The sequence below is a fragment of the Pelobates fuscus genome, chromosome 7 (genome assembly GCF_036172605.1).
Source record: "Pelobates fuscus isolate aPelFus1 chromosome 7, aPelFus1.pri, whole genome shotgun sequence".
Lineage (NCBI taxonomy): Eukaryota > Metazoa > Chordata > Amphibia > Anura > Pelobatidae > Pelobates > Pelobates fuscus.
This window is the reverse complement of record NC_086323.1, coordinates 146,779,755-146,806,420: the sequence shown is the minus strand read 5'-3', so window position 1 is coordinate 146,806,420 and position 26,666 is coordinate 146,779,755. Positions and strand designations below refer to the sequence as shown.

Here is a 26,666-nt window from a genome sequence, read left to right as displayed (position 1 = left end):
AGTAAATACGCCCATATGTCTCTCCAAAATAGTTTTTTGGTTCAGTTCAAAGGTAAACAAATGTATCCCCTCCTTGACACAATTTTAAAATGGATGCCTCCTCCCCTCACCTGTTAAAACAGCTGTTAGATGGAACATTCTATTCAGCTCTCTACGGAGAATTTAACATGTACTTAATTTCATGCACATTGCAAATTTAGGATGTTTTAAAACACAGCCTGATTTCAAACACGTTTTTAATACAGTGCTCATTCTGAACTCAGCATGCTACTAAATGATGTCATTGGAAAGTATCTGAGCGGAGGGTAGACAAACAAACAGAAGAAAAAGCAGAAACGTGACAAAAGAGGTCACGCATCCAAGACAAATAATAAAGTGATTTTTTTATTTTTTTCTTGTATTTTAATTTCATTAGATGGAAAATCCTGGAGAAAACCGAGTTAGTGAGATGTTGCAGTAGTTGATTAGAGAAGGGGTCAGGCAAGACGGTAATACTAGTAATAAGAAAAATAAAACAGAGACATTTTACATGTGACTTCATGGAAGGGGAATAATGTTTGGTATAATTGTAACCACAATGCACCAAAACAAGGGAACTAGAGATCTACTGAAAATAAAAGCTAAGACCACGTTGCTGGGTGATATATCTTCTCATTGGCCAAGGCTCCACCTTTTTCTTGGGTATATAGTTATACGGATATATGGTCCCGTGTCACTCAACTCGAAAAGATTGTTATATCCGTTCTTCCCAATGCTTATGTAATTTTATCATATTCAATGTCTCATTGGTTTTTTTTTTATTTGTTCAATGCATACATTATTCAAAACTCATTTTGTGTTCAATTCTGTTGGTCTGTAGTTGATAAGGTTTAAAACTGTCCCCACTATATGTGTTCTAGCTGCCTAGACATTTCACGGCTCAATGTAGATGTCTTTAAGAAATATATTTTACACAATTTTTAAAAGATAGACACTTGTTTAGAAATATTAGGGTGGGTAGCTACAATCCCAATAATCTATATGCATTTCTAAACATACCCCTTTGTGCATATACAAACAGCTGTGTGTATTCCATCACTTCCTCACTTATGTCAAGTCTTTTTGCTGGAAAACAGGAAGTGGAGATGAGGCAAGGGAAGAATTTGCCATGACCAACCCTGGGTTAGCCCCCCCATATTAAGAATTTTACCAAACAATTATTCCATTTGTGTATTGCGGAGGGGCTGGCTACGGGTTATTCCCCCCCCCCCCCCCCCCCTCCTGAAGAAGATTGTTAATATTGCATGTTTTGAGTAGATCTAACAAAAAAAAAACCAAATAGTTGATCTAACAAATGGAATAATCTTTTGTTAAAATTCCTAATATGGGGGGGCAATCCCACGACTGGTTTTGCCATGGGGCGTCAGGCCCAAGTCTCAAAAATATCTCTGTGGGGCTTCAAATGTAATTTGCCTTTTTTGTGGGATTCTAATAACTGTAGCGTCGATTCCAGAAGCAAGGTGTGCTAGATAAATTATTCTTGAATTACTGAGTATATGTCAGTGCTAAGCAACACGTGGCACTGCCACAATACAACATTGATGGGAGCAATACAGTATTTTAAAGTGTTCATGTCGATAGCACTTTGCTTATACCTGGATTTATCTGGTAATAAGCGATCAGGTATCACTCTACTTCCCCTTCACCAATATACCAGCACCCATAGTGTCATGACATTCAGCTCGATTATTTGATTACCAGTTATTTTTGGAGGGAACTGGAAACAATGAGAGGACCTAAATTAGCTGAGAAAAGTTGTGCAATTCATAATGCCTATATGTTTTAAACTGTATGTATTTATTTGCGTGATTTTTTTTTTAGTAAGCTTGTTTGGGCAGGGCACTCCTCACCTCCAGTTCCAGTATGTCAATCATGCTTTGTTAGAATTAGATGTTTGTCTTGTTTAACTGTTGTACGGCGCTGCATAATATGTTGGCGCTATACAAATAATTGTAACACATCATCTTCATAATGCATTAACCAAAAGGAGAGTGAACCCCATCCCGAAGTGTCCCTTTGACCTTTTACTATATAATTCTCTTATGCTCACACTGTATGGATGTATTATATTACGATGGCCAAGCTATACCTAAAAAACAATACACAGTACTGCAAGTATTGCCTTTTGTTCTTTTTACCTGCACCTTCTTTATTTTAAAAGGAAAATGAAATTTTACGCATAATTTTCCTTCCAGTAGAAAAATGTATGCTGTGCCCTTCAGTGAACATTAAATGGATATTATCATCTCTTAGTTTAGATCTGACTACTTAACCTTCAGATTAAAAGTTATTAGATATGAATGACTAAAAAAGACATCCCATCACCTTCTTTTCAATGCACGAAATGCCTGACTAGGCCTAAGAAATGTTTCAATGTGTTTTGTTAATGGGGCTTTGTATTTTTTTTTTTTTAAAAAAAAAGAAAGAAAAAAAAAAAGGAAAAAAAAACTTATCAGTTAGGAAAATATTAAACCAAACCTCCGATGTAGGGAAACGCTGTGTTTGACATTTCACCTTCCTGAAAGAAAACCATTTAATTTACAAAAGTATTGATCGTTCGCAGAATTGTGCTGAAATGCTCTAATTATCAGCTGTAATCTTTTGTTCTCTGGAGCGTAAACCTTTCTTGATGTAAACAACTATTGAAATGGCGGCGGAGATGTTTAATAATTACTCATATTTTTTTTTTTTCTTTTGCAAAGACAAAGAACAGCACATACGTATCCCCTAAGTGGCTTACAAACAAACTTAGACCTACCCTGTTATGTCAATATGAAACAAAAGCTTTATCTAGTTTGCTAGTTTTCCTCAGAGCATGAGATAAGGTCACATGACAAATGAAACAATATTTATAAAAAAAAATAAAAAAAATGTTTATGACTAAGCTCCATATGTTTTTCATGTTAAGCTAGGACTTTGTTAGTAAAGAGGGTGTGTCGCAGACAACAATTAAGAGAATGTGTGTTTTCTGTTCCTTTCCAGATTAAAATTCTGGTAAAAGTGAACTCTTGAGCATCTAGACATTTTTGCCACAACACTTTCTTTGAATTTGTGGTTATGATTCAGACATTAAGCATAACAATGGGTCTCCTTCAGGTCCCAGACCTTTACTGCAAATCGAGTTAAACACACTACTTTTATAAAACTTAAAGGACCACTATGGTGCCAGGAAAACAAACTCGTTTTCCTGGCATTATAGGGTCTTTAGGTCCCCCCCACCCTCAGGGTCCCACTCCCGCTGGGCTAAAGGGGTTAAACACTTTCATGTCTCCCTCGGTGCTGGGGAACTTTCCTCCATCTGCTGACGTCAGCGCTGAATGCGCATGCGCGGCAAGAGCCGCGCTAATTCAACAGTCTATAGGAAAGCATTTCTCAATGCTTTCCTATGGACGTCAGCATCTTCTCACTGTGATTTTCACAGTGAGAAGCGTGGAAGCGCCTCTAGCGCCTCTGTCAGTGAGACAGCCACCTGAGGCTGAAGTAACCCTAGTGTAAACATAGCAGTTTCTCTATGTTTACAGCTGCAGGGTTAACCCTAGATGGACCTGGCACCCAGACCACTTCATTGAGCGGAAGTGGTCTGGGTGCCTATAGTGGTCCTTTAACCCCTTAAGGACACATGACGTGTGTGACACGTCATGATTCCCTTTTATTCCAGAAGTTTGGTCCTTAAGGGGTTAAAGGAAATATAGATTCTTCTTTATTTTGCTACTCTTAGCAAGGACTTCTTTTTTCTATCTTGTGGTCCACTGCTACTATTCGACTTGCCAGTCCTAATTGTGGTACTCGGTCTTATGATTGATTCCACTCTATCCATATTGTGGTCACATGTCCTATTTGTAACTAGTCCCCTATAGATTTTATTGTGGTTCCATGGCTTGTTTGTGGTTCCCCTACTTAGGTCCCTCTTGTGGTTTCCTGCCCCATTTCTGACTCCATTTTATTAACTACCATTTGGTTCACTAAGTCCCTTCAAGTTTCTGATATCAGGGCTGGATTGCAGCATGTCAGCTGACCCCCTTTTTAAAGCCATTGTGCCAATATCAGCACACAAAACTAGGTGATCAATTTTAAGAAAGGACTAACATCCAAATGTTGTCGTTAGTCTCTAACTCCTATAACACATTTTGAGTGATAGAAGATGCAATATCATTTATCAAGTGCTGTTAAATTCAATGAAAAATAAATAAATACATAAACAACAGCATATAGAGACACACATACAGCACTCATTCAAGTATGCTCGTACACTCACATACCTAAATAAACACTTGGATGCACATATAAACATGCACAAACTCTCAGAGACTCACATGGACCCACATAGGCACATGGTCATTATACACACAGAAAAACAGTCCCTAACTCATCATGCCAAAAATGTCCACTAATCAGAGGCACACGTACAGATGTACAAATTAGAACTGCAAAAGAAACACAGAAGAACACAGAGATATACGCTGTCAGAGATAAAGTCCCATGAACAACAGAATGCAAATGAATATATAAGGATGAAAGGAGCAGTAGAAAGCTCACTAATAAGCTTGCTTGGGACACAGCCATGTTTTGGTAATGCCAACCACACTCGCTAAATATCTCACTGAACATCGCTACAGCAGTGTCATAATGTCACATGGAGATGGAAAAAGTGAAGAGTCCTGCTAAAGTAATGTATCCATGTGATGTGACATTAATAATTCTTTATCTATTTTGGGGTCACTTCGAGTCCGAAACAAGGCTATGGAAATGGAAACGTTTAATTGCAGTACCATTTCATGTGCAGGGCCAAGTCAGGGAACCTGCGTGTCTCTTTCTAAGGGCAGGTATTTGCGTTATTTACAGATTGTCTGACTGATATGAGTCATAGGCTTGCTTTAGTAAATACAAAAATACTGTTTCCTCTGCCAACAACTGGATTTCAAAATCACACTTTTAACAGCGAGGGCAAGTTGGAAAATTAGGCAGTATTTATGAGAGAGTTGCTGGCAGAATGTAATATCACACATGTGGAAGCCTAAGGACTACATTTTGCTCATATCAAGTAGTACCAAGAGGTTTCCAACAAGTAGGACACAGAGTACTTCTTGCATCCAGGTGTGGTATTCCTCTCTGCTGGCTTTCCTAGTTATCCTGCACACCCATGATGTCACAAATGCATGACGAAAACATGTCTTGGGTCCAGTAGAACTAACCTGTACTGTACACTAATGCTCCTGGAATTTACAAACACTCACTAGAAGAATTGGTACATGAAAGAACACTCAACGAAATGCTTTGAACATTCATAAACACTCAACTAAATGTTCAAACACGCAAGACTATAATTTGCGCATGGACAGCCACTTAATAGAATTTGCTGCACATGCACAAACACTTAATAGAATGCTCTGGACATGTACACACACTCCACAGAATTATCTGTGCATGTACATACACACAAAAGAATGTTCTATACAGGCACAATAAGCAACACTTGCACTGATTTTGCACTCATATGAAGTATATTACTCTTTGCACTCACAAACACTCAGAAGTTGACTTTTTCCATGAACCTGCTCTCATAGAGACACTCAGCATATGAGGAACACTCCAAGCTCCATGACCACTATAGAGCACTAGAGTGGTTATGGTACCAGGAGTGCCCTGGTGCACCCCCAGTGAAAGTAGTCAAACTAATTGCTCACAATTTGACTTATTACCTGGGGTCATTCAGCTAGAAGCTTCCATTAGCGTACCTGAGTTAAGGCCTGCAGTCAATGAGATACGCCCTGCACACCTTGGTGGTTATAGTGCTTGGTATGTCCCTTTAATTGAAAATTAATCAAATTTGCAAGCACCTAACAATTACCAAGTTGTGCCGAGGGAATGCAGGACAATATACATAAATAAATTTTTAAAAATGTAATAGCAGAGTCGTCTTTATTTTGGTACTTGTGGTCACCATAAAGTGAGCATAACCCAAAATATGTCATGACAAATTACACAATAAATAACTGTAGTAATGAATTAATGACAGACAATGTTTCTCGCCTATTTGCAACCTAGTGCTAGTAGTCGTAGGGTTAAACTAGGCAAACCTCATGTGTCAGTTAATATCTGAAATTCATTTTTGTGCATATAATTGCGTCTTGAACTCGCTGTGGCATCATTCAGTGGTGTCAAAACAGTCACCTTGAAATCTTGTTATTTTTTTTATCAAATATTCTATGGAGTATAATGTACACTAGAGCACAGCAGCAGTCCAGCTATATGTTTAAATTATATAAACATTCCATTTGTGTCTGCTCAGCTCAACTTGACAATAAATGCTAGCAATTGCAAAATAACTCTTAAAAAAAAAATACTTCTTCTCAAGGGAACACTGATATGGGTTTGCCAGTTCTGAAAAAATAAACACTCTGCAATCTTTCAGATTATCTGTCAACAAACTACAATTAAAATACATACCTGGGGAAAGAGCTCAGAAAATACCTGTGTTAAAGTATGTCGTATAACTCACAGCCTAAAATGACACTATAGTCACCAGAACAACTACAGCTTATTGTAGTTGTTCTGGTGAGTATAGTAAGTCCCTGGAGGCTTTTTTGCAGTGAACACTATCTTTTCAGAGAATAGGCAGTGTTAACATTACAGCCTACGGAAACCTATAATGGCCACTCCTCTGAAAGCCACTAGAGGTGCTTCCTGGGGCAATTTCCATGTGTATGGAGACACCAAACTGTCCTAGTAGAGATTCATTGATTCAAAGCATCTCTATGAGGATATGCTGATTGGTCAGGGTAGGGTTGGCTTCACCCTGCCTGCCTCTTTGGCTGAGATAATCAGAATTGAAAATCTCAGCCAATCCAATGTTTTCCTTTCGCAAACCACTGTCAATCCTGATGACGTCAACGAAGGAGGCAGATCAGTGTGCCAGACGTGAGGAGCCCCACATGGCACTGGAAAAAAGGTAAGTAAATCACCTTTCTAACAAGAGGAAAGCATTGTGATAAGCTGAGAAAAGCACTTCTGGTGATGTCAGCCAAGGAGGCAGATAAAGGGCAGAGCCAGCAGCAGCAGACTGGAATAAAGGTAAGATTGTATTATATTTAGGGGGTGGGGGGAAAAAGAAGGTCAGATAGTATTTTTACCACTATAGGGTCAGGAATATATGTTTTTGTTCCGGACCCTATAGTGTTCCTTTAATGTTAAGCCCATTTAAAGAATATTGGCTTTCTTTTATTTTAATATCTAGTGTCAAGAGCAGCCGAGGTCTCCTCACAAGAGTACTTGGTAGATAGACAATAACAACTGACATACACTACTGAATCAACCTGTGCATAACCTCTGTGCATGTAACTGAAAAAAACATGAACTGTGGATAGGTTAACTAGATCTAAGGTCTGAAGATGTCCAGGTGACTGAGGGCAAGACTTTATGAAGCTGTCTGGATAGTTTTCATGTTCCAGTAGGTGGGTGAAGGAGTGCATGTGGATGTTATGTGTTATAGCATGTAAACCCAGACATTAACACATGTCTTTGATTTCAGCTCATGCCCCCATACTTTTTCATTTTAAATACAAGGATATATGTATCATAGTCTCTGTGTATTAGTTTGTAATACACACTCATAAGTAATTAACTCTTTTAACTCAATCTCTTGGCTTAGCTTTGATCTGTGGGTGAGGCAATATTTAAAAGGACACTATAGTCACCAGAACAACAACAGCTTAATGGGGCCAGCCTTAGGGGTGTGCGAGCTGTGCGATTGCACAATGTGCCATGGCAAGAGAGGAGCCCTGGCAAGAACCAATCCCACCAGCAAGGCTTCCAGTTCCTGTTCTCTGTGCTCTTTGCGAGAGGGACTGGATGTGATGTCATAAACCCACTCCCTCCACACAGAGCAAGCACAGTGTGAGAAGAAGGGGAATGTGTGCTGTGAAGGCAGGAACAGCATGGGATACTGGTAAGAAGAAAGGTAGAGGAGGTGGAATAAGATAGAAAAAGGTACACGTGGGGTTAGATGGGTACACAATGCCATGGATGCTAGAGCTTTGATTTTATACATTCGTTAAAAAAACAGTTTGACAGAAAATGGGAGGGTAACATGGGAGGAAAGCACTCCTTGCACCATAACCACTACATCAATAATGCATACTGCCACTTCCAGGAATTGTGGGATGTGGCATATGTTATTTGGAGCTTCACTTGAATACCATATTTCATGCCCCCTCCACTTCTGGAAGCCATACAAGAGGTGGAGTGGTGTATCCACCTATTTATGTACAGCGCTACGGAATGTGATGGCGCTATATAAATAATAAAATAATAATATATAAATAATAAAATAATAATATAAACCTTGGATCCAGTGGCGTACATACCGGGTTTGCAGGGGTCGCGGCTGCGACTGTGCCCGGCCCACCAGGGGGCCCGGCCGCCCTGTGACTCAGTATGTATGCCACTGTGGCCAGCCTCTTCTCTTGTGGGGCCCAGGAGCTGGACACCTCAGGGCCCCCCGAGGCTGACCCTGGTATCACCTGGCAGGCGAGGGAGCACTCTCCCCTGAGTGCTTCCTCTTCAGCTCCCTCGCGCACCGCACTGATACCAGAGCTGGAAGATGATGTCATGCTCCGGCATCAGTACGCGGCGTGCGAGGGAGCTGAATAGGAAGCACTCAGGGCAGAGTGCTCCCTCGCCTGCCCGCCAGCCTGCCCGCCAGGTGACACCACTGGACCCCAGGGAATCCTCTCAGCTCTTCCAAAGATAAAGAGGCTGGGGGATGAAATTTAAAAAAAAACACACACGTGAGAGTGTATGTGTTAAAGTGTGTGTGTTTGTGTTAGTGTTAGAGTGTGTGTGTTAGTGTTAGAGTGTGTGTATGTGTTTGTTAGTGTTAGTGTTTTAGTGTTAGTGTGTGTGTGTGTTAGTGTTAATGTGTGTGTGTGTGTGTTAGTGTTAGAGTGTGTCAGTGAGTGTGTTACTGTGTGTGTCTGTTACTGAGTGTGTTAGTTTGTGTGCGTCTGTTAGTGAGTGTGTGTTTTGTAAGTGAGTGAGTGTGTGTCTGTCTCAGTGAGTGTGTATGTATGTCTGTCACTGAGTGTGTGTCTGTCAGTAAATGTGTGTGTCTGTTAGCTAGTGTTTATGCGTCTGTTCGTGAGAGTGTGTGTGTCTTAAGCACTTGCCTTTCTCCAGCGCCGGACTCCCTTGGCGCTGGGGATCTCTCTGCCCCGATCCGCCTCTCAGCTCCGAATGCGCATGCGTGGCAAGAGCCACGCACGCATTCAAACCGCCCATAGGAAAGCATTAATCAATGCTTTCCTATGGACGTTCAGCGTCTTCTCACTGTGATTTTCAAAGTGAGACTTGCGGAAGCTCCTCTAGCGGCTGTCAATGAGACAGCCACTAGAGGCTGGATTAACCCTCAGTGAAACATAGCAGTTTCTCTGAAACTGCTATGTTTTTAGCAGCAGGGTTAAAACTAGTGGGACCTGGCACCCAGACCACTTCATTGAGCTGATGTGATCTGGGTGCCTATAGTGGTCCTTTAAGTGTATGTGTATTTGCATGCACTGGTGTACATGCAGGGGTCGCAGCCCTGCGACCCCTGCGACCAGGTGCCGGCCGCCATGTGTTGCGGCCCCAGCCCACGCAGAGTAAGCGTGCAGGGGGGAGAGGGGGGCACGGATCAGTTTTCGCACCGGGGCCTCATGGGTTGTGTGTACGTCACTGCTTGGTTCCTAGCAAAACTCATGCATATTTCAAATCTATATCATATATTTCATTATAATAAAAAAAAAAACCAATATCTCAAGGCCTGTGGACCGACTTTTATCCAGCAAAAACTAGCTTTATGTCGAATGGCAAAAAAAACACCCCTGAAAAACTGGAAATTATGACACATATATGAGGATGTGGTGACAAACATAACTGATCCTGTGAATAAGCTGAAAGTGAGAAACTGATGGAGATACAGGCAGTGGACAAATTGAGCTTAATAGAAAAAAAACAATAAGAGGCAAAGAAATATACACTGAAATATATATTTTAAGTAGTGGTTACAAAAGAAAAGAGACAAAACAACAATTTTTGATCTGAGAAGGGAAAGAGGCGCCAGGGACTTCTCTCTTCGGCTTCGGCTTCCTAGATCATATGTCCTTTTTTCTTCAGCCTGGTCACCGGGGCTGTCATCAATCAGCCTCACACTTATACTCTTTTCTCCACTATCCTGCCAAATGTCTGACTCATTAGTGAAACACTAGTAAACTCATGCATTGGGAGAAGTCAATATCAGACGGCTCTCTCAAAGACAATGTTGTGCAGAGATATGTGACTGATGTCTCCTAAGCGTTTTAACGCCGGAGGGGGGGATAAGGTGGTCAAGTCCCAGTTTCACTAGAATTTAAAAAAAAAATGACAAAGTGGCGTATACTGCATTAGAAGGGTTAAGTTGTTTATTTCATGGCAGGCAGGGCAGGGTCTGAAGAGTTAGAAGCCGAGATAAGACTTGATGTACTCAATGTGTTTGTATTAGTAAATCTCGAACGGAATCTGTCTGTGAATTCCTCTCAGAGGAGACACACAATTACCCGGCTTGCTCGGCGCAAGAGAAAGCTTTAAGCAAACAGCTCTCTAATGCATATAAGGTGCCAGGTGACTAACGCAAAACATTAAGCAATAAAGGGGAGCTTTCTTTACAAACTTGGCTTCAGTTGGGCAACGTGGAGTAAAAATAAAAGGCAAAATATTTAGCCAACATAGATGGAAGATGATGTCCCAGTCTATATTTCCCATAATATCACTTGGCCGTTAACCCTATTAGAGCCAGTGAACTGCTCTCCACACTGTCATTTAGAGATATAAGACATCAGGGCATAAATATTTGTTTTATTCTTTGGGTATTTATGTTTGGAGGGCTATTAAATATGTCTAATATATATGGCAGAACAATATAGACCACAAAGTGTGACCCTACCACCAGGGCCTGGAAGTCCTTTACGCTCTAAATTCCCAACACCTGGTGGTCTAGTACAAGGCAGGAAAACCTACCTTGTATATGTTAGCTTGCATATGCTCTGAAAAACAGAAATATATGCAAACCCCGTGTATGATGTCATTTATTACTCTAGGAATAACATGAGGGAACAAGGGGGGAGTGTGGGAGGTTGGAGGGAGGCGAGTGAGAACTACCTGCTCTCTCACACTAGACCACCATGGATTGCAACATAGGGCCGTAGACATCACCACACCACCCAACACAAGCAAAAGAAGGCAGGATATACCTGAGTTAATATGTGTGAGACTTTACTATAATGTACTAATGCAGACTATTCCCTAGAGCAGGGGTAGGCAACCTTTTAGCAGCACTGTGCCGATAAAGGATTGTGATGTCCCGTAGCGTGCCGATCCTATTTTTTTAATTTGAGGTATGTATGCTGCCGTATTCTGCTTGTTATTTTTACTGTAATTGCTTTGTATCATTGTATTTGTGCGTATATGATCTATTATATTGTATATGTTCATTAGTAGTTTATGGTATCGTGTATGATGCATATGAATGTGGGCTGTGTATGAGGGCTGCTTGTGGAATTGTTTGTGGATGGATATGTCACATTGTGTGTTTGGTAGTGTGTGGGGGCTGTTTGGGGTATTGCATGTGAGAGGCTGCATGTGGGATTGTGTGCATTTATGTGGATTGTTAGTGGTGTTGCGTTAGTGGGGATTGTGTGTATGTTTGTGAGTGGGCTGTTCATATTATTTGTATGAGGGGAGGCTTACTCTGCAGGTCTGTGTATATTTAGCAGTGTGGGTGGCTTCCCTGGGTTCCAGTGGAGACCAGGCTGGCCAGGTGCAGGTCAAGGACAGGAGCTGCAACAGCAGCTGCAGGCTGCTCTACTACAGTGTGGATTCCCATTCACAAGTGCTGGGAGGAACTGATCTGAGATCACTTCCTCTACGTTCTGCAATGCATACATTGAGGATTTTCCTTCACCACCTTTTCGTATTAGCAGATATCTGAAGTTTCACTGAGACTCCTTATAGGCCAGAGCCTGTTTGGCTCTAGCAGCCTTGAGTGCCGTGGAAAGACACCTCGAGTGCCGTGCATGGCACTAGTGCCGTAGGTTGCCTACCCCTGCCCTAGAGCATGTTTAGCTAAAGTCCAGGTACTTTTCCTGTAGAACATCACTTTTTCCTTCATTGCTATTTAAAAGCTAATTTTGGTGCTCTAAGTCAGGTCATAAAATATTAACAGTCCAAACAACAGCTGTAACTTAGTCAGAAAGCCCTATAAAGCCACTGAAATATTGTAGTGTTTTTAACTGATTGGACTTCAATCACTTTGTGAACTCACAACACAAATCCACAGTCAAATAACTATGATCCATTTACCATTCAGTTTAGTTTGGATAGGGCTCTTTGTGGTAATAGCAAGCCTCATATAATGCTTTTGAAACATTATTAATATCATTTATAGAGCACCAACTTATTCATTATCAATATCTAATTTTTAAGTAAAACAGTAAAACAGCAAATGTATTATTATTATTATTATTATATTTGATATCATTTTACAATAGATATATAAAATAAATAAATTACGCACACATACAAGTATATGTATACACACGCAGACACACAAAAATTTAAATGCGATCCGACATATTTTAATTATGCACAAAAAGAAAATACCACGTAAGTTAAAGAGACTCTATAGGCACATACACAACTTAATCTCAATAAAGTGGTCTGGATGGCATGCCTCTTTCTTTTTGACCACAATATTTACATTACAGGGTTAACATGCCTCTAGTCGCTGTCTTCCTGACAGCCACTAAAGGCGCTTCTCCCCCAACAGCGGAATATAGGGGACATTTGATGGGTGCAGCTCAGGGAAACATTGGATCGGCTGAGATCATCAATGTGTCAGGCTCGGCGTGGAACCTGAATGTGCACACTATAACACAATAAATAGACAAGCCGTGTACTGGTTCTTAGAGTGGCTGGGATAAAGGTAGAGGAGTCAGAGAGAATGCCAAGGTCAAGGACAGGGAAGATACTGATAAACGTTATAACAAGCCACGGTCAAAGAAGACCAGAGATCAGGAGAAATTCACCATTCAGACCCGAATTCGGCTTCCCATAAAACCCTGTTCTGCACGAGCGTTCAGCGTTGCAGAGAACATCGGGACATTCGGGTGAAAGGTTAGTGATTCCAACACAATGTTGATGATCTCAACTGAGGAGCTGGTACTTCGGCATGGAAACCAGTTCACCGCTAAATATAAAATATGTAAATCTTACCTTGCAGGGGGGACAATTACATAGGTGACACCTACATAGGTAATGAAAAACTATAGTGTAAGGAATACATGTTTGTGTCACTATGACATAATTACAATTTAAAAAATACTGGCATAAATTCCAATTTCCTCAAACTAAATTGAAAATTGTTCTAATCTGGAAAGTGACAGATCTTCTTTAAAAACAAAAAACAGATTAAAATAAACTCAACACATTTTCCCCATGACAATAAAGTGTACTTCATAGGAGATACAGTCTCATTTTTCATTAACTTTCAAACAAATGCTGCTTTCCAAATATATCAGAAGATGTTGAAATATGCATGAAAACTTCACCTTAAAAATATTGTTGAGCAAATGGGGATGAAACAATATTTGTTATTTTGCTACGGCAGGAAAACAAGCTGATATGAATTGAAAGCATGTCAAGTGTTTAGATGAACTGCAAACAGCTTATGTGTGGGCGATAAGAATAATAATTAAAAAATATATATATATAATTTTTATCTCAATTATTTATGTTTTGAAAGTTTCACCATATTCAGACTGCAAATTTTAAAGTTGTATCTGTGAATAATAGATTTAGGTTCATTGTACATACATGAAAAGGGGACACACGTGGGCTTGAGATTACATTTAGTGTGTGCAGAACCTCACCATTTTTGATCTGCTTCGAGAGAAAGGCTTTAAATCTAATTAGAGGGGATTGGCTCTCATTGAGTCATTATGATTTAAACCAGATTATAAAGATCACACAGTGAGAGGTTTGATCTAGGTTTCAATGCGTGAACTGCGTTTTGACAAAAGACTTGTGGTCAGGGTGTCACGGCGGGGCAACAGGGCTAGAAACTGGCTGAGGAAGGACGGAAAAAAAAAAACACAATGTAACAGCAATGTTGACAGAACTTGTGTCCGTGAATGCCAGTGACCTTAGCAGGCCTACAAGTGCGTTGGAGACCCAGTGTGAAGGATGATGGGTAAATGTCTCTTATTCTACTTTTTTGCTGGTCACAGACATCTGTGGGATGAGGCCACAGGGCAAAATGTTTGCTTGTTTCCTTGGGTTTGGTCCCCAAGTTCTGTACAGTCCAACACCACCCACAAACCTCATCATTAGTGAGAAATGCAAGGGGGATAGGAGGAGGGGCATATGCAGCTATTTGGGGTTCCCAATATAAGTCCCAATTACTAAATGTATCTTCTAGAAAATGTAGATATTAATAATATGAAAGCACATAGAATCCATCCCCACAAGACAACTGTTTGCCTAGTCTAGGGTTGGGAAGTTTGTGAGTTCAACAAGTCTACTCTTAAAGATATATTCTGCAATTGGCAATTCTTGATTCCTAAGAAACAAACTGTTATTTTCCAGTCTGGTGAACATGACTACTCAAGACTTTTTTTTTCTTATTATTTCTAGTGTCTTTGCAGAAACACATGATAATCCCCACCGAAATTACAAATATATTAATCAGGAACCTTTAAATCCAGTTGTTTTTGTATATTATATTTTTGAAGTAATTTTCTGGAAGACTATCGAATTGTTCACTAAAGTGAGAATTCATGCGGACGTAAAACCAAAATCAGTTTACCTGAGCCAAATGATCCAAGCCATGTGTGCTGCAAGTGTTATTCAACTAATGATCTCTATGTTTCAAAGATTTCTCGAAAACTATATCATGTTTGTCATTCTTCTGCAAATTGTGGCGAGTTGCATTCCAAAAGAACACAACAAGGATTGGTCACCAATCTACAATAGGTTTGTGCTGTTGGCAAATTGCTGCAAGTTTTGTTCGTGGGCCTATTTTCCTTAGTGTCTACAGCTTATGCACTAATTAACTTTTGGTGAAATCAATGGCAGGAATCTCATGGAAAAACTAATGAAGGATGCAAGACACTGAGAGTAATGTAATTGTTCCAGAGATTCACATGGACTCATAAGCATATAATGTTCTCTCTGTCACTTCACAAAGCAGCTTAGTCACATCGTAACACAATGACTGGGTAATATGCAGAATGAACATATTTTTACATGCACTTGTGCAGATTTGTGTATCCGTGTGAAATCTGTGTGTCAATGTGTGTATTAATGTGTCATTATGTGTATCTAAATGTGTGTGTATTAATGTGTCACTATGTGTACCTGAGTGTGTGTATATGTGTGTCAGTGTTTGTGTCACTGTATGTATCTGAGTGTGTGTGTGTATGTGCCACTGTGTATCTGTGTGTATGTGTCACTGTGTGTACCCGTGTAAGTGTGTATATCTGAGTGTCAGTGTGTGTATCCTTCAGTGTGTGTGTGTGTATGTGCCAGTGTGTGTGCATCTTTCAGTGTGTGTGTGTGTGTGTATGTGCCAGTGTGTGTGTATGTAGCAGTATGTGTGTTTAGGTGCCTGTGTATGTGTCATTCTGTGTATCTAAGTGTGTATATCTGTGTGTATGTGCCAGTGTGTGTATCTGAGTGTTAGTGTGTGCATGCATCTGTGTGTCGGTGTGTTTGTATCTGTGTGTATCCGAGTAAGTGTATGTGCTAGTGTGTGTATCTGTGTGTCAGTGTGTGTATCTGAGTGTGTCTTATCTGTGTGTCAGTGTGTGTATCTTTCAGTGTGTGTGTGTGTGTGTGTTTGTTTACATATATGTGTGTCAGTGTGTGTATCTGTGTGTTAAGATGTGCATGTGTCACTGTGTGTATCTTAGTGTGGGTATATGTCTGTATCTGCGCCAGTGTGTGTATCTGTGTGTCAAGATGTGCCAATGTGTATCTTTGTGTCTGTGTGTTTATTAATGTGTGTATATGTGAAGTGTGTTTTTGTGTATCTCTGTGCTAATGTGTATGTATATCTGGGTAAGTATGTATGTGGCAGTGTGTGTGCATACATCCCAGCAATCAAACACCAACACAACATGCAAACACACCCCTGCAAACATAAACATTACATACAAAAACACCCCTGAATTCAAACTCCAAAATTATATACAAACACACCCTTCACTCAAAAACACCCATACTACACACATGCATTTAAAAGCCAAATCTACACCCTTTCACACCCTTACACACAAATGCAAACATTACATACAAACACCAACTCTACACACAAAAGCACATCTGCTCCTTAGTACTAAATTCTGTACAAATAATTGTATATATACCAAAAAAACTTATTTCTCAGAAAACAAACAAACTGAGACTGGAAGAGTAAGAAAGACATGGCAGATCTATGCGCCTAAAGCCAGATGAGCTTAACTTGTGTTGTTGCCCACAGTGTCCCTTTAATCAATATAAATAATGTCATTAAAGCTATACATTAAAGAAGAAAAATACAAAACTAATGAGAAACAGCAACTTTTTAGTGTTGGAAATTGGCCTGTCTGTAACGTGACAAAAGAGAGCAGACAAAAATGAAGATACAAACGAATGGGTCAAAGGTGAACATAAGGAGATAACCAGCAGAGACTTTTCAGTGTTGCATTATAACACGCAGGAAAAATAAAATAAAAGCCAGATTTTAGAAGTCCAAGAAGTCCAAGACTCTATTAAATTAATTCATATGAACTGTCATATGCTGGAAAATTACAACCAACAGACAAATATGCGACTGATTTTGATAAGAAACATTTTTGTGTTTAAACCTACCGTTTTTTTGTGTGTGTCATGCACTGCTGGAATACACTAGATCACTAATTCCCTTCTAGTGTCCTACATTAATCAAAGCTGCAATGCCTGTTGTCTTTACGCTACAGAATGAGAATGTGCCCCTGGCAAAAAATGAGGGAAAAGTCAACAGGAATTAAGTTTCAGTGCAACTGTTTACTCAACTGTGGCCTGCAGTTATTGAAATCTTATCCATGGGTCTGTGTGACTGCCGTAGTAATGAGTTCAGCATGGCTGTGATTCTCTCACTTCAAGTAAGGACCTGTATGATGGAAATGATTTAAACAACACAACACACGCTGTATAGAGTGTACAAGACGTGTACAACAGCAGGTTACTGAGTGAAAAATAACACTGGGGCTGGCTGTATGTTATTTATCAGTCGATGTGTTGTCTGCTATTATAGAGACAGTCAAGATTATCTATTTATTTATTTTTTCACAGAAATGTAATACTATTTTATTCATACCCATAATGTAATGGATTCATGGTTTCTCTGTAGAAATGCTGTAAAGTACCCCCTTGCTGTCTCTTTCTTTGATGTGACACAATGGCTGTCTGGCCTTGCAGTAACGGGCTTCCATGACGTTCAGAGCTGGACGATTTCAGCATGAGTCAACTGCTGACTCTAGTAGTCACAGATACTGCATTGGAAGTGTTTTATTGTGGCTGTGTGTGCACTGATGTATTATACAATAGACATGTGTTCCTCTGAAAACAGTTTCACTCATTAAACCAGTGACATCAGAAGACATATGTAGACAGCAAAAACGCAGAGAGTTGACGCAAATCATATTTGTCCTATGGACACCATGGATAAAACACATTCACGCAAAGGTTGACTGGCAGCTTCGCAAACCAGCACTCGAAGCATCCCCTTGCACAGAGCACTGCGATGTGTTCTAGCATAGGCTTCTGAAACTTTGTTCATGATGTTTGCTTTGCTTATTTTGCAGACTTGTCTCTTGTGTCCCAGTGAGTGGAACACCAGAGGGAAAAAAAAAACCTACAAGAGTCCCCAACTCAGACTGTCACAACAGAACAGGGACATCTTTAAGGCATGTATGTGTTCCACTGCTCATGTAATTGTTGCATTTCTCTCTGGAACTTTGCAGATGCAAGGGCCCTTACATCGTCCAATCTGTTATTGGTTTCTAGAGCCATCCCCTGGTGCAGTAGCAAATAAACCTCGATCCCAAACCTGGCCAGTTCAACATTCTCGGCATTAGAAAGTACACATTGGTTTTGTCGGCCTGCCTAACTGACTTTGATCTCTCCATTCGCTATGATGAATGCTGAAACCAGGCAGACAGAACACATAATAAAGAATACATTTCACATTCCATTGTGATTGCATGCATGGCTCTGCTTTTCCCTTCATCTGGGAACCTAGCCGGATGCTGCGCAGTACCTGGTGTTGCTGGAGATGTGCTAGCTCTGCTGCGCCCGCTTCTAGAGAAGGTGTTTCTCCGTTAGATCGGCTCTCCCGTAACGTGCACTCTAGTAAGTGGTTACCAGAGCTCCCTCCATTCTGGACAGCTGAATCGTTACTTTTTGTCTCAGGCCCAGATTCTTGCATCATGACTCAAAACCCTTTAAAACAAGATGAAGAGAGGAGGAGGGGGTGAATAAATAAAGCAGCTGTTAAAACAGTTAGTGCATTTGAAGATATGTGCCCTGTTTAAAATCATGCCCAAACTGTAAACATTTGTCATTTCCTTTCATACAATTTATCTTTCCTGAATGCCTCTTGCTAACTGTTTCTGTTTATTTTACTTAACAGCTATAATTGTAGCTTTTTATTTATTTATTTTTTTGGGTTCTAAATGTAGCTGCTTGTTTTGCTTATTTTATATACACATCTTTTTTCAGACATGCCTATTTTACTAAAAACACTGAATATCCCTTGTTACAACAAGATGGGAAGCTGGGAATCATAAAGTCATTGCAATCCACACACAAGTTATCCAACTAAGTGTTCTCGCCTTCTCAATGTCTATCCCGTTAAGGGCACATGATGGAAATATTCCGTCACAATTGCCTTTTAATTCTGAAGCTGTGTCCTTAAAGGGTTAAACTTTAATGGAAGTATTAGTAACTTAATAATGTCCAAAGGCTGTTGTTAATAGTTAGTAGACAAGGAAAAGTAATTTTATAGTATACAATAGTTGAAGATAAAGATTAGCGTCACAAACTTTCCCATTTCTGTTTCTGTTAACCACTACTTAAGAGCACTTATAGTATATAGAGATGGGACCATTCATTCTATATTCTATGTCAGCAACCTATGGCATGTGTGCCATGCATGGCACTTGAGGTGTCTTTGCACTGCACTCGCGGCCGCCAGAGACAAACAGGCTCTGGCCTATCAGGAGTTCCAGTGGGTCTTCAGAAATCTGCTAGTGCAACCCGAGCGGTGAAGCACTTAGAGGAAGTGATCTCAGAAAATGTCCATCCAGCACTTGTAAATGGGAATCTGCACTGGAGTAGAGCAGCATATAGCAGCTATAGGAGCTCTTTCCCTCGACCTGTACCTGGGCAGCCGGGTCCCCACTGGACCCCACGGAAGCCACCCACACTGCTAGATATACACAGAGTTACAGAATATGCCTCCCCCTCATACATTAATTACAAATAGCCTACACACAAACACATACACAACACCACTGACAATCCACATGCGCACACACACATTAACACAAATACAATGTTACAAGGCAAGTGCAGCACCCATAAATAACACAAGCACAATACGGCAACATGCACACCTCAATTTAAACAAATAAAACCGGCACACCATTGGATTCAAGATCTTGTTTTTGCACAGTACTACTAAAAGGCTGCCTACCCCTTTTCTATATGTTGCTGTCTGGTATTTGTTGAATGCAGAAGACAAGAATATTTATTCACACACCTTCACATGCCCAAATCAACAAGGCACATGTAGTATTTTTTTCAGACATGCCTGCAAGACAAAGGAATTAGGTTTCAAAACTGGCAACTATGCGGATGGAATGAATTGGCTGAGACCACCAGTTGACACCCGGGCAACAAATTACACCTAAAAACAGGTGGAACTGATGTAGGGACTTCTGATTTAGTCTTATCTGAAGAGGAGGTGAGATCACAGATGCCAGGGTGCCCAAGTAAGTATTAAGCTGTTCAAAATAGTTTGACTACTTAGTGTTGAACCAGTGCACTGCAGTGGTTATGGTGCTAAAGGTGCCACTATTTGAGAGAAAAAATGATTTTCAGTTGTTTATCCAATTTTTTAGAGTGAGGATAGCTAAGCACAAGCAAAAACATAGTACATTATATAAGATGTCAAGAATCGCAAGAAGCAATTTGTACAGAGATAGAAGCCATTCGATTTATTATAATAAGGCATACAATTTAAGCAAGACAATGTAGCTGCACAATTTTAAGTAAGTGCAGAAAAACATGTAGAGTGAATCAATATCATGTGTGACAATCCAGTAGCAGCGATTGCACTAGGTGCAGTGTTTAGACGAATTGCATGTAAAGCAAAACTTTAACAAAAATAAACATGCAGACTTCAAGATAAATAAAAAATAACACGAAAATGGCAAAATCTGGAAATGCACTAGTCCAGTGGTTCCCAACCCAGTCCTCAAGTACCTCCTACCAGTCCAGGATTTAGGGATTATCCTGTTGTGTCTAAAGTGTTTTTTCTTTCTAAGAACATTTTACCCACATCTGGGTAATCCCTAAATCTTGGACTGTTAGGGGGTACTTGAGGACTGGGTTGGGAACCCAACCCCTGCACTAGTTGATTAAAATAGAGACTAACTTGGTAAGCTTAAAGGGACACCATAGTCACCAGAATAACTACAGCTTGTTGTATTTGTTCTGGTGAGTATAATCATTACCTTCAGGCTTTTTGCTGTAAACACTATCTTTTCAGAGAAAATGCAGTGTTTACATTACAGCCTAGGTATACCACCACTGGCCACTCCTCAGATGGCGGCTAGAGGTACTTCCTTGGACAGTGCTGCACAGTGTGATAGTTTAGTGTCTCCACTCTCTGATTCAATGTATCTCTATAAGGAGAAGCTGATTGGCCAGAGCTGTGTTGGCTATGACCCTTATCTGCCTACTTGACAATTTCAGCCAATGCAATGCTTTCCTATGGGAAATCATTGTGATTGGCTCAGATCATCACTTCTGAAGATGTCAGCCAAGGTGGCAGATCAGGGGCAGAGCCAGCACCAGCAGACTGGAATAAATGTGAGATTTTACTATATTTAGGAGGGTAAGGGGAAGCCAGGGGGGATGGATGGTGTTTTTTTTAACAATATAGGGCCGAAAGCCTGTATTAGCAGAACCACAGGAAAGTATGGCACCATAGGGAAAGGCTTTACAGAAATCCGCCATCTTGAAAGTAAGACCATGGACGACTAGCAGAGCTGGACAGTAAGAGTCTATCTGTGGGAGCAAAGTATGAACTCCAGTAGGGACCAGGATAAACCTCACCGGTCCAGAGGTGGAGGACAAGGCCCAAATAAAAGCCAGAGCTAATCCAAAGAGGGGGCAGCCGTCTCATCCACCTCAAATATACCTGCAGGTCTTATACTGCACGAACGTTGGGTGCACTTGACCGTGCTGATAAATATTTAGATAAGAAGACATGCAGAGGCTTCCTCAGGTGTGTAGAGCAAGTTTTATGCTGAAAATAGTGATGGATCTAAATGTATATGCTTTAAATCTATTGTTTTATGATGGGCACGTCCACATGTGACTTACTCGGTCGGCAGTCAGGCTTCACCCAAAAAAACTGATTTTTTTAAAGAGATAAGAGCTGTAGGGGCTGTGACCAGTTGATTAATGGGATTTTTGATAACTGAAAGGATGTGTGAACGGACGGATGGACAGACAGACAAACCCCAATACAAATTTATTTAAAAGGTAATTGTGCATAAACAAGTACAACGATTAAAATCACATCTTCCAAGTGTTCTTCTTTCACAAGCAAATCAATTGTTCCTTATTTGATACCGTCTTCCAGGAACTTAAGATGTTTTGTGCAAAGCAGAGCTCACATGCATATCTACCAGACAGCCTCAATTTGGATTAATCAGCAGGAGAATTCCATTGGTATCCATGGTGCTTTCATTATATCTACAATTTTTTTTCCAGAACGTCTTTTCACCATATCTCCCATCAGCTCTGGGTTTCACAGCACAGCCCAGAATGTGGGTCTCTATCCCACCATTCATCTTCAGTGATACCAACAAGCACAGAGGAAGATCACTATTAAATGCACAAACAAACAGAACTAAGTCCAGAACTTTCAACAAAGCTTGCACAAATGACAGGCTGAGACAGTCCTCTCTGAGTGGACCAGCCCCCAACTCTATCAATAGTGATGCACACAGTGCCACTGGTGCACCCTCCACTAGCTCACCCACATTCACACCTCCTAATGTTGGTATGTTTTATCGAATTTATAGAATTCAAGGGCATGGTGCTGTTTGAAGGTAAGAAAGAGTACTACACTGTAATAATATCTAAATAATGTTACTATAATATTAGGTCATTTAGATCAATTTTTCAGCTGGCAATGCAAATACATTTTTCAGTCTTCTAAAAAGAACCTTATCGTTAAATTCAATTACTATATTTCAGTTGATGTAACTGCTCTGGTGATCGATCAAAATCCACCCGATACACAGCCCAATACATGATCTGTTATGTTTGTTTACTGTTCCACACCCAGGATTCTGATTACCGAAAGTTAAACATTGAATGACGCTAAAGGGGATAAATAATTCTTCAGAAGTGTATAGGGCCAAGAAAAGCTAAGAGCCAACATGCCTGATGACCAAGACCAGTTGAAAAGCTAAATTTATTTAGATTGTGAAAAAACAGAGGCATCCACCTGCTGGGAATTACGCATGGTATTTACTAGGCCAGGGATGAGCTGTGGCATCCTAGTTCCTGTGACTATGGTTCTCAGACATGCCTAATGAACAATAGCCCACAAGTAATGGAGTGCTGGTACTATTCATTTTATAATACTTAATAAATATCAACTGTATAGTCCCGTACGCTCTGCGGAAGACCTACGTCTATCCTCTTTCTGTACTCCCACCTCTGATGTTAGCCTTCAAGACTTCTCTAGGGCTGCACTGTTCCTGTGGAACTACCTTCCGTTCTCCATAATGCTTTCACCCAATCTCCACTCCTTAAAAAAAAATTTGAAAACTCACTTCTTTGAGAGATTGTATCAATTAAACACAAAAACAAAACAAAAAAAACACAAAGCCCTCAGTTATAAATTTTCTAGCAACCTAGTTTTCCCCCCTACATTTACCTTCTGTGTCACTATACCCCACTCCCTCTAGCATGTAAGCTCATTGAACAGGGCCCTCAACCCCAATGTTCCTGTGCGTCCAATTCATCTGGTTACAATTTACGTGTCTGTTAGTCCACCCATTGTACAGTGTTGCAGAATTTGTTGGTGCTTTATAAATAATAATAATACAATTATCCTTCAAACGACTCCTATAAAATATTGTACTTAAATAAACATTTCAAATATGGCTGTTTATTAACTAAATTAAAAGTAGTCTAATCATCGTAAACAATGATTAATGCATGTGTTATGCCTAAAATGGACCTAACACAATTCCGTATCAATCAACGAAGAGTGTTGAGTAGACAAAAACGTTATTGATTCCAAAAAGGGGAATCAGTTTTAAATATAATTCTTCAACCTATCTGTGTGGAAATGTATTAAGTTACTGGCACACACACTACCTGGCATCCTTACTCCCTTAAAACCTTTATGGTTCGAGCCATTTTTAACTTGTTATGGTGTCTTGTGGCCATAGGCACAATCTTACCTTGAGCGATTAAACCGTTTATGAACAGTCAGACTCCAAAGTAGTCTCCACAGCTCCCATAGCCCTGACTCCCAATGAGAACAAATGTTTTAGAAGCATATGTTTCTAAAGCATTTTCTCAATGGGAGACTGGCGACAGGCTGAAAGTGCAAACTGGGGTTAAACCATATATAAATGTATGATGCCACCCAGGACCTTCAGACATCATGCCAACTTCTCGGAGATGAAGTCATTGTGGTGCTTGGAGTGTTCTTTTAACGACGTGGCTAAAATGTTGGCAATAATTGTTGACTATTTAAATTGGTCTTAAGCACGTGTTTTTATTATTTTAGGCAATCTTGGTTTTACTGTTTAATAAGCAAAGAGGTCAAAAGGAAAATAAAAACTCAAATTTAAAAAGAAACAATTTATCATATCATTGTGACAAGGCGTTTAAACTTTTACATATATTATTAGCTTGTAACAAATTATCGTTTTTGCATACTTGTCATCTATGTCATGAGATTCAAGTTAAATTGTGCCACAGCTAGATATAGGATTATTTGTACATATAAAACAAATAGTAAACTGACAGGCCATAGAAGCTAAATAGAGCGTTCACACCTTAAAAAAAACACAGAAAGCAAATATAGGTGTGGAAATATTGCAAATGAATATGATGCTAAACTTAGCCTTGGGTGACATAAACCACGTGGAAAAAGCACTGTATGAAGGTGTGTCATGCTATTTTTTAAAGTCATTTTTCAGCTAAACTAAATTAGTTTCCAATTATAGCTTTTCTTTACAGAATGAACATTTACACTGTGACTCTGACCGTACTTACTAGTCACACTGTGGTCCCTGAGGCAGAAACATATCAACTTGTTTGGAATACAAGCTGGGAAAATACATAAAAACAAAATAATAAAAAGAATAATAATTAAAAGATTTGTGCATGGCGGAAAAATTTGGTTTGCCTCAAAAATATTTTTGTTTTAGTCGTTTCGAGATTCATCCAATGAGGCATTTTGTACATAGACACAGAGGAAAATGAGATACGGCTGTACATAATCTAGAACAGGAACAGAAAAAGATACATAGTGTAATACAGCAAAACACAAAGTAATGCGCTGATACAATAATGCACTCACAAGATCAAAGTGAATAATGCGCCAGAACAGGTGCCTGCCCCGATAAACTTGGGCGGCTGAACGTCTCCACTCTCCACTGGAACTCCAAGCGGACCAAAAAATGTAATGAGACTTCGACAGAGGTAGGTAAAATAAATATGCAAATTTATTGTAGAAAAAAGGCTATAAATATTAGCCGCATTCAGTAGAAATAAAAGCAAAGGGAAGGTCCTAGGCAAAATGAGGCATTTTGGTTTTGACGAATTTCGTCCATGCGATTGTTTCGGGAAAAACAATCTGTTGGTGCTATATAAATGGCAATAATAATAATACAATAATAACCAAAAGGGCACGGAAATTGGGCAGTGTACTGTAAAATATAAAATGTTTATAAATATTATGTATCTATATTATGTGTCTACTTTTTTAGTATACCAGTAGGCGCATTTCCCCATTTGGTTCACAGATCAATTGAGAAGAAGTTACCAACCGAGGGAAAAAGAGGAGGAGCACAAAATAAATATATATTTACTGCATATGCTCGATTATAACACGAGGATTTTTCGGTAAAAAAAACTTCTAAAAAAAGAAATCGTCTTATAATCGAAGTCGTCTTTTTTTCAGACCTCAGCCCCGTCGACAGTGTCAAAACTACTAAAGAAGCAACCAGTGCAGCCGGGTTTACATGTTTAAAGGGCCCATCAAGTGGCCCATGCATTTAGCGCCACCCAATGGCATTTGCTAAACAGAGGCCCCATTAGGTGCCTTGGCCCTTTAACAGTGCGACCCTGTCACTATTGGATATTGAGAGGACCTGGCAGCCTGTCACTTCCTCTTAGGCTAAATAGAGAGCGCCGCAAGTTAAATAGAGAGCACCACAAGTTAAATAGAGAGCAAAAACTCTGCAAGTTGGCGATGAAGCCGTGAGGCTGGGATTGGCTGAAGCTGGTGTCAGTCAAACCCCGGACAGGATCAAGTACCCGGCCGCAACTGCTCCGGCTCCAGGACCTCAGACAGGACGATGCAGTTTCAGTTCAGGTGGCAGGGCACGACCCCCCAGAGAGAAGATCAAACAGGATCTCTACAGGATTAAAACATTAATATGTTGTATTACTGCGCCTCCTTTTCCCCCTCTATGGGCAATTTCTCACTTGATCTGTGAATAAAATAAACATTTAGTTACATAGTTTCATAGCTGAAAAGAGACTTGTGTCCATCAAGTTTAGCCTTCCTCACATATGTTTTTGCTGTTGATCCAAAAGAGGGCAAAAAAAAAACCAGTCTGAAGTGCTTCTGTATAGAATCTGATAAAACCACCTCTTCAGGCAGAGAATTCCATATCCTTATTGCTCTTAGTGTAAAAAAAACTTTTCTTTGACTTAAATGAAATCTCCTTTCTTCCAGCCTAAATGTGTGACCTTGTGTCCTATGTATAGCCCTGTTTATGGATAGATTTCCAAATAAAGGTTTGTACTGGCCCCGAATATATTTGCATAATGTTTTCATATACCCTCTGAGGCGCCGTTTTTCAAAACTAAAGAGATTTCAATTTTTTAACCTTTCTTCCTAACTAAAATGCTCCATTCCTTTAATTAATTTTGTAGCTCGTCTCTTTCTAGATCCATGATATCCTTCTTTAGAACAGGTGCATAGAATTGCACAGCATATTCAAGGTGTGGTCTTATCAGCGATTTATAAAGAGGCAAAATTATATTTT

At 39.9% G+C, this 26,666-nt stretch overlaps 1 protein-coding gene across 4 annotated transcripts in view; it reads right to left on the bottom strand.

Annotated features, from left to right (window-relative positions):
• The window catches only part of FOXP1 (forkhead box P1), a 691,275-nt gene that overhangs the window by 243,117 nt on the left and 421,492 nt on the right, over positions 1-26,666 (bottom strand). For all 4 annotated transcript variants that reach the window (XM_063426766.1, XM_063426763.1, XM_063426764.1 and 1 more), the window contains one exon: positions 18,386-18,567. In XM_063426766.1, the coding sequence (XP_063282836.1) occupies positions 18,386-18,556 (171 nt within the window). In that variant the 5' untranslated portion in view covers positions 18,557-18,567. The remainder of the gene's footprint in view (positions 1-18,385; positions 18,568-26,666) is intronic.